The sequence below is a fragment of the Camelus bactrianus genome, chromosome 20 (genome assembly GCF_048773025.1).
Source record: "Camelus bactrianus isolate YW-2024 breed Bactrian camel chromosome 20, ASM4877302v1, whole genome shotgun sequence".
In the NCBI taxonomy this organism is placed as follows: Eukaryota; Metazoa; Chordata; class Mammalia; order Artiodactyla; family Camelidae; genus Camelus; species Camelus bactrianus.
The window spans coordinates 832,848-841,810 of record NC_133558.1 but is presented as its reverse complement, the minus strand read 5'-3'; the positions used below and the strand labels follow the sequence as shown (position 1 = coordinate 841,810).

General features: G+C 60.7%; 1 protein-coding gene across 1 annotated transcript; it reads right to left on the bottom strand.

Moving 5' to 3' along the window:
• Nucleotides 1-1,399: 1,399 nt before the first annotated feature.
• On the bottom strand, nt 1,400-4,613 carry FOXC1 (forkhead box C1). The gene has a single exon (XM_074347978.1). It carries the CDS (start codon nt 3,724-3,726, stop codon nt 2,107-2,109), a length of 1,620 nt encoding a protein of 539 aa, XP_074204079.1. The 5' UTR covers nt 3,727-4,613; the 3' UTR covers nt 1,400-2,106.
• Between the last annotated feature and the right edge of the window lie 4,350 nt (nt 4,614-8,963).

Genomic DNA, 8,963 nt, shown 5'->3' with positions numbered 1-8,963 from the left:
TCCCTCTGGGCCTGGCCAGCCCAGCTCCCGCCACCGTCCCTTTGTCCGCAAACCCCGCTCCACGCTGGGCTAACAAAAGTGCGCGGCCGCGGGCAGGAGGACATTTGTCGACGGACCCTTCCCCTTCCCAGCCCAAAGGGTGCACCTGGGAAGCGCGAGGCCGCCTTTGCCCAGGGCTCCGACTCCGGGCGGTTGGCGCCGCAGGAAGGCCGCTCCAGGCCGCTTGCCCCGGGGGACACCGGCTGGGCGTCCTGCGCGCCGCCCTGGCTGCGAGGCTGCGGCTGTGAGCCAGGGACCCAGCAAATCAGAGGCCACGTAAAGCAGTTTTTGACTGAAGTAGAGTGTATTTATTTGCAGCAATCCTTTAACAATGATCAAATTTTGACAACAAGCAACAGCAATTACTGCTAAGTGTTGCCTCTAGATCGGAGCGGCAGATAGCAGGAAACTGTATTATCTCGAAAACAAACGGAAAGGCCCTGAAAGTCTGTAATCAGATTGCCATCTCCCCAAAGTCTGATTGACAGGGCAGATCACCCTAAGATAATGAATTTATTACATTTCCTGGGTTATTTACAAGGGGGGGAGGGCCAATCCGGATTGCCCCCTAGGTTTAACTGTAAATTAACAAGAAAAATCGGGTTGAAAAGAAACCGCCTGGACTAAAATGCTCTGCTCTTTCCTCCTTCTTATTTTCGCTTTAAATCTTTTTCAGAAAATAACTGTTCTACAAACATATCTTCTAAAATAGGTTCCCAAAGATTAAATATCCCTTTCCAACCCACAGTACATTTTTTTTAAAGTCAATCCTTCTACGTAAGACATGAAGGCTAGTAAATGTGGATGAGTTATATACATACATTTAAAAACTGGCTTATTTTTCCTCTTAAAAAGGAGGGAAATTAATAGGAAAAAAATCCATCCAGCATTTGGCTCACCGGGACGTGTAATACACATCGCAGGTTTGTTTGTTTGCTTTTATGTGATACGCAAGCCAAATATTCATCTGTGTATCTGGACTCAGTCCTCTCTCTCCACACACAGGTATCACTGTGGCAAGACTGTTGCTGATTCATGGGCTTAAAATTTCCAAGTCATGTGCTGTCATTACTAAGAAAATGCATTTGTGTATATGCTACCTCAGATCTGTTTAGGAAAATACCTTTTACTAGCCACAAAGCAAGCTGACTATACAGTACATTTTGCAGAAGGTGCTGCCGGAAAAAAAAAAAAAGTCTAAACAAGAAGAGACTTTCATGTAAAATTTGGCAAGGAGTAGTCAGAGGGCTTCTCCGTTTACTCAGAGATTTAGGAGAACAGGTAATTTCTAGTGTTTTAATCTCTGAAATCTTTTTTCTCATGATAATTAAGGCTGTATTAAAGTATCCAGACATATAGGTCTCATTCAAACTGAATGGTAATTTATTAATAAACAAACAATGAATATGTTCAACAGAAAGAAAGAAAAGATAGAATAAGATTAATACAGTTTCCCTTTTTATAATGAAAAAAAAACACAATTTAAAGTTTCAGGCAATTTAACGTCAGGTTTTGGAAACACTTTCTGGCGTTTGGTCCACGACATCCAACTACAAATTAAAAATAAATTACTATGTTGCAATTTACATTTTAAAACAAGTCCATGAATAAAAAGAAAGCGATTTTCAAACATGGGGCCTTCCCCCCCCTCCTTTCCACATAGGATTAAGCAATATCTTACAGGTGAGAGGTGAAGGCAGCACTAGAGGAGAGGAGGAGGAACGCGTGCTCTCTGAAAGAAGAAGAAACTTACGTGTTATCTGGAGTAACACTGTCCTTTAACAAACCATGCCTCTGCGGTCTGTGCAAAACAGTTTACGCTTTTGTTTATTTAGACACGGCAAAGTGGGGGTGGCTCCAAATCCGTCTTTTAAGAAAATGCTTTTCTTCCTGCTGGTGAGTTGGAAGTACGGAGGGACTCTCTTCGCTGGTTTGGTGGACGTTTTTCAAGTTTTTCAAATTGGGTTTTTTGGTTTCGGTTTTGCATCGAGGATTCTTTGGCTGCTCCTGCTCCGGGGGGTCCGGTTCAGTTCGGCTAGGAGGCGGGCGGGGCGGGGGGGGGTGTTGTCAGAACTTGCTGCAGTCGTAGACGAAGGCCCCGGACGTGCGGTACAGGGACTGGCCCGAGGGGAAGGCCATCTGACAGCTGCTGCTCCCATTCACGGGGGAGTTGTTCAGGCCGATCCTCTGCGACTCGAACATCTCTCGCACCGAGTGGAAGTTCTGCTGCTGGCCCGGGTAGCCCGCGGCCGCCGCCGCCGCGCTTGCCAGGTGGCCCAGGTCCCCGCCCGCCTGGTTCAGGTACCACGAAGCGAGGCGGCCTTGGTGGGCCACGGGGTGGTGGCCAGACTCCTGGCCGCCGCCGCCGTGGCCCAGAGAGGAGGAGCTGCTGCTGGTGGCCGGGGTCAGGGAGTAGTCGGGCAGGGGGTCGTCCACCGAGGAGCCGCCGGCGCCCGTGGGCGCGCCCTGCACGTGGCCGCCGCGCTCGCCGGCTGCGTACAGGCTCATGGCCTGCAGATTGCAGTGGTAGGTCCCGGCGCCCCCCGCCCCGCCGCCCCCGCCAGAGCTGCCTGCGCCGGAGCTCTGGCTGCAGGGGGAGCCGTACAAGGAGCTCTGGCCGGGCGAGTAGGCGCCGAGCGCCAGCGGGGGCGCAAGGCCGGCGCGCGAGGACGCGGCGGCCGGGGCCAGGAGGCTGGAGCCCAGCTCAGCGGCCGCGCCCTGCGGCGACCCCCGCAGCGACGTCATGATGTTGTCCACGCTGAAGCCCTGACTGTGCGGAGGCGCGGGCGCGGGCGCGGGCGGCGGGCCGGGCTCCGCGCCGTCCAGGCTTAGCGGACGCGCCGCCGGCAGGCCGCCCGGGGGGCTGCCCGCGCTGGACAGGCTGCTGCTGCTGCTGTCGGGGCTTTCGATTTTGGGCACCGCGGCGGCGCCCGCGCTGCCGCTGCCCAAGGCGGCGGCCGGGGACAGGGGCTGGGGCGGCGAGGGGCACGTACCGTTCTCGGTTTTGATGTCCTGGATGCGCACGGGGGGCGGCTGCGCTCCGGGCGCGGCGCCGTCGGCCTGCTCGGGCGGCGCGGGCGCGGGCTGGCGGCCTGGCGGCGGCGGCGGCTCCTTGAGGTGCAGCCGGTCCTTCTCCTCCTTGTCCTTCACGGCGTCCTTCTTCTTGAAGCGCCGCCGCCGCCGCAGGAAGCTGCCGTTCTCGAACATGTTGTAGGAGTCCGGGTCCAGCGTCCAGTAGCTGCCCTTGCCCGGCTTCTTGTCGTCGCGCGGCACCTTGACGAAGCACTCGTTGAGCGAGAGGTTGTGGCGGATGCTGTTCTGCCAGCCCTGCTTGTTGTCCCGGTAGAAAGGGAAGCGGTCCATGATGAACTGGTAGATGCCGTTCAGGGTGATCTTCTTGTCCGGAGCGTTCTGGATGGCCATGGTGATGAGCGCGATGTAGCTGTAAGGCGGCTTCACCATGTCCTTGGGCTGCGGCTGCGGCGTGTAGGGCCCGTAGGCGCGGGCCATGCCGCCCGGGTACTGCTCGGCGTGCGCCGGGTGCGAGTACACGCTCATGGGGGCCGGCATGGCGGTGTAGCCGCCCCCGGCCGCCGCCGCCGCCGCGCGGTAGTAGCTCTGCTCGCCGCCGAGGTAGGGCACCACTCCCAGGGAGTTGGGGCTGGACACGGAGTAGCGCGCCTGCATGGCCCCGCTCGCCGCCGCCGCCGCCGCCCCCCGCCCTCGCTCGGGCCGGCCGCCCAGTCCGAGTCCGGGCCCGCGGGCTGGTGCCGGGCCGCCGCCTCCCCTGCGCTCGCGACTCCGCGGCGCCTCCGGCCGCCGAGGAGGGTCGGGGCGGCGGAGAGGGCCGGACGAGGACGCGGCCCACGGCCTTGAACGCGCGCAGCCGCTTCCAGGCGGGAACGGGAGAAAGGAGCCCAAACTAGAAAACAAGAAGACGCCGGCTCGCCGCACCGCCTGCGCCTTCCAGGAGGCTCTGCCCCAGCCGCCGGCGAAGGCGGCCAGATAACCAGGGCGGGGGGCAGCGCGCCGGCCGCCTGCCCGGGCCCGCGTCACCTTTTTTTCAGTCTCTTGCGCGCCGGCCGCTTAAGGAAGCATTGGGAAAACTTCTGAACTTTTGAGCATCCGTCACCCAAGCGAGGACTTTTTTACGCAGTTACATTTTTTCCGGGCAGCGGAGCCCCGCCCCATCACGGCGGCCGCAGCCAATGGGAGGCGGGAACGCCTCCGAGGGAGCCGGAGGCCGAGCCGGGCCGGCCTGCGCCCCGCCGCGGAGGACCGAGGGGCTGACCACACGCGCGCCGGCGCGCCGGCCCGCCTGTCCTGCTCCCTCTCCCGCTCCCGCTCCCGGCCCGCGCCCCTGCCGGCGTCCGGCCCGCGCCTGGCCGGCGCCCGCAGCCGCGCGCCTCGCGCCCTGCCGCCCGCGCCAGGCCCCGTTCTCCACCCTGGGCCCTCCGCTGGACGTCCATTGTTCCCGCAGACTTCCCGGGTCCTCCAGGCCCCACGTAGATCCTTCCTCCGCCCGCTGTTCCCAGATGTCACCGAGTCCTCGAGCCGCGTCTCACGCTGGCTCTCTCCCATTCCTTGGCTGATGTGGCCGGCTCCAGCGCCGGGATTTCCCGAGCCGCTCCTCCCCTTCTCCTCTCCTCTCCCCTCCCCTCTCCCTCTCCTCTCTTCTCCTCTCCTCCCACTCCACCTCTTCCCTCCCCTCCCCTCCCCGAGCGCCAGTCTCCCTGGCTCCCCTAGGTCTCCAGGTTTCCCCCACCTGGAGGCTCTCCAGTCCTGAGCTGGGTTACAAAGGGCACTGTTCTAAGGGCTCCGTCACAGCCGAGCTCCTTTCCTGGTGGGGGAGGAGTTGTTGCCCCCACCTCTCCTTCCCCGCGACCCCTCCCCATTAGAAATAAGGGAGGGGGATATGGGGCCTTGCCTGGAGCTTGCGGCCAGGGTTGGCGATCAGGGGTGCCTGAGGTGCGCGCTGCTGGAGCCTGGGGAAGCCAGGCTCCTCTCGGGGGCTCACCGGCACCGCCCCCTCTCGTCGAGTCCGGCATCTTTCGGCTCAGAGGAGGGATCAGGCTGCAGGCTCAATGACAATAGCAGGTGTGAGGACAAGAAGCAAATAAATGTCCCACCTCCTCCTCATGTGCGTGGCTGCCTGCTCGCAGAGATAAGGGGTGTGATTGGGGGGTGGGGGGGAGTTCAGAATCGCACAGGCAGGGCGGCTCAGGGTTTCTGGGAGATAAACACAGAGGAGAATCCTCGAGCACGCGTCAGAGACTCGCAGTTTTCAGGCGACTGGGATGGAATGGGGAGGAGAGAAACGAGAGGGAAACCCCCAAGGGGCAGGAAGGAGATGGGCCTCCCTCTGCCTGCAGCGCGATTCTGCATTTTCCGGCGACGCCGAAAAGCCATTCCTGGTCCTTTACTGGAAGCTGGAGGAGCTGGCGAGTCTAGGAAGCTGTGAGGAAGAGCAACTCACACCTCCATCCCCCAAATTCTGACAATCTTTAACTGCGAGGACGTGTTGGGAAGCCTTTTGGCTGCCCGGCTCGAATCCGGCTTTCTCACTCCTCACAGTTCGAACTGCCACCCCAGTCTAGGTGTTAGCCTTGTGCAGTTTTAACATGCTGTGTTTCGGAGTGGACCCTTAAATGGAGAGAAGTGGGGGCCAGCCCCTTCTGAACTCGCCTGGTGCCGTGAAGCCCCGGCTCCCAGGCTCTGCGCGGGCCTGCTGAGCGCCTGGGCCGCTCGCGATCTTCCTTTCCTACGCGTCCGCAAGGCCGCGTCGCCACAGCTGGATGAAACACGACTTATCGGCAGGAGCCTCAGTATTCCTAAACATTTGTGGAGGGAAAGAGGTGAGAGGCCCCGAGACAGGAAAAAGGGAGGGATTCGTGTCCAGCCTCTGCACTGCACCCGGACGGAATCAGCCCCTTCGGCCGAGGCTTTCTGGGCGCTCTGGCATCAGCCTCGAGGCCGAGTGAGTCAATGGTCGCACTGAACACCTCGCCATTTGGTGACTTCGACCTTTAAACTGCGTTTCCGCTGCTCCTGGCGCGCGAGCTGGAACGCAGCGATGGCGACTCGGCCGCCGCGCGGGAGACGGTGGTGCGGCGCTGCCCCCGGTCCCCGCGCGGCCTCCCCTGCTCCCCGCTCCGCGGCCGGAGAGGTGGAAACAGCTGGTTACATAAACTGCAAATCCGACCGCGGGGCTGTGCTCGGCCCCGCTTCGGGTATAAAAGTCGCCGTGGTGAAATTAGTATCTGGCGTGTGGAAGAAAGAAGGGCGCCGTTTATGAAGATCAGCTTTCTCCTGGTCGAGCTCTGGACATTCGCCAGGAAAAGATATTTGCATTTGTGTTTTATAAGCTTCCTCGGAAGCAAACCTCCACTACACGGCTTGATTCTATTTCAAATTTCAAGTACTTGACTTACGTTATTGTTGGTGTTACACGAAAATTGAGGTGCAGAAATGGTGTCTTTGGGGAATGGGTTAAAGGTTTTATTTTCAGGTTGGAGTTTCTGCTGCCCCCCCCTCTTGCTGCTCCTCGGGTAGTTCAATCACTGTCTCCCCCACAGCCCTGACTCAATTGGCAGAAACGCTGCCGCCCGAAACCTTGGGCTGCTTTCTGACACCTCGTGGCTGCGGCCTGAAGGTCCCGCAGGGGACAGCGGTAATGGATGTTTGGTGGGACTGTCGATGGCCCTTGCCGCCCCATCCCCTCCCTGACCCGCCAGCAGGGTCATAATTCCCGGGGCGTCGAAGGGCCTTAGCTCCGGGAGGGGCTGATGTCACAGCCATGCCGAAACAGGCCTCCCGGGCCCTAGGCTGGAAAAGCACTGGGAAGGGGGGTGGTGAGCCCTCCAGGAAGTGCCCAGTTCGGGATGTAGTGACCCCGCAGCAGGAGGGGAGGGGTGGTGCCCCAATGCAGGCCACCAGGAGCCCGAGGAGCTCTTTTTCTTTTCTTCTGAAGAAAAAGAGAATAGGGGTCAGGGTGGGGCCCGGATTCCAGAAGAGCACTCCCGAGAAGGGTGAGCCCAGCCCGAGGTGCGAGGATTCTCCTCCAGTCAGAGAGCCCTGAGGAACTTCCCAGCGAACCCCAGCCTTGGTCAGGTGCTCTCACGGGACACGCACAGGCCCCTTCTGTCCACTGTCCCAGCGTATGCGGGCCCTGGCTCTGGGCTGTGCCGGGAAGCTGGCTCGGTACCGGCTCGGGGCCGCTTGGCCCAGGAACTGGGGGAGTCAGGAAAGGCTGGCTTTCCAAGCCGAGGGAAGGGGCTCCCCGTCTAGACCTAGGGGCTTTGCAACCCAGGGGCTCCAAGTCGCCCTCACCGCAGCGAGATGGGTAGAGGATGAACGCTCCCCGCTAGACTGAAGTCACAAGCAATTGTAGCCAAGTCCGTTTCGGGGTGTCTTTGAGCTATTTAGGTACTTGACTGAGTTCTTCATATGGCCTCGTTTATGAAGATCAGAAGCCCGGGCGGGGGAGGGTAGGCGGCTGTCAGTTACTGTTATTCGTTACCAAACCGTCAGCATCAGCGGGCAGGTAGCGCTGGTCCTCCGCGGAGGGAGGGGCGGGGACCCAACGTCTGGGTGGCCGAGACTCCAGGCGGATCAACTTCTCTCTTAGCTGGGGGGTTTCTGAGTAGAGATTCTGTTAACGCAGTCTTCCTAATTCAGCTCCCTCCTTAGTAGACAAATAATTCCAACGATAAATGAAAAGAGCGTTTGTTTTTCGATTGTGTTTTAAAGACAGGGTGATCTCCATGTTTGAATGTATTGTTTAGTTGCTCTGCTAAGGGCAGCGTCCACAGGCAGTTTCTGGGGTGGGTAATTTAACTCCCCCCCAAGACCCCAAGACAGGCCGTTCCATTAATTACTCTCACGGGAGGGAGTGTGCCAGCACCTGTTCGTGGTTACCACCGGGTCGGCCCACCTGTCGCCCCTTTGCAGGAAAGCATGTCTTCCAGAGCAGTTCTGGGGTCCACTGCGAACTCGGTACCAAGGACGAACCGCAGGACAAGGGAAAGTGAAGCTTTAACCTCGGTGCCCGGCTGCGCACGACTGGGCTTCCTTTGTCCATCCAGGACAAAAATAAAATTCGTGAAGGGTGGATGAATGGGAAGGACTAGTCACGCGCTCCTCGTTTTCTCTCCATCCAGGTCCCTGTTAGACTTGGGGCGCAACCGCCAACGGGGCCTTAACGGGAGAGGCCCCTGCCGCTCCAGCTTAGCCACTGGGGCTCATCTGCTGCGCGGCGGACGACCCTAGAGCCCCCGAGGCCGCAGCGCGGCGCGGGGACGCGAGGTGCGCGGAGCAGGCGTCTACCGCACCCACGCATGCTACAGGTGGCCGAGGAAAGAACTCGGCGGTGGACAGACCTGCAGACAGACCTGCAGACAGGCAGGCCCTGGGGGAGGGGTCGGCGGCACCTGATGGCGGCGGGCCCCGTCCTGCGAGCAGTCGCCTTCCCGCCTCTCCAGACTGGCCCCGGGGTCCCATAAGCTGGGCTGCGCCCTGCTCCCGCCCGTGCGGCCTGCGGAGCCTGGGTCCCGAAGCCCTGGTCCCTCCGTGTGCGGGCGGCCCGGGCCCTGGGACGCGCCCCCGGCGTCCCGCGTCTACCCGCCCGGCCTGGTGCCCATAGGGTGCGGACAGCGTAGTCCCCAGGCCGTGGGGCGGCGGTGAGGCCCTCGGCCCGGGCCGCTGTCGGTGCCCTCAGGGCAAGGACCCGGCCGGCTCTGCGCAGCCGACCTCCCAGTCCCCGCGTACGTCTGTGCCTGGGAGCGCCGCCCGGTGTTCCCCACAGGCTTCCAGCCGCGCCCCCGAGCGCCAGGAGGGGAGGCAGGGGCGCCTCGGGGCCGCTCCCGAAGCTGGAGCTCCGGGCTACGGGGTGCAGGTCCCCGGCCAACCGCCCCTCGACCTGGCCT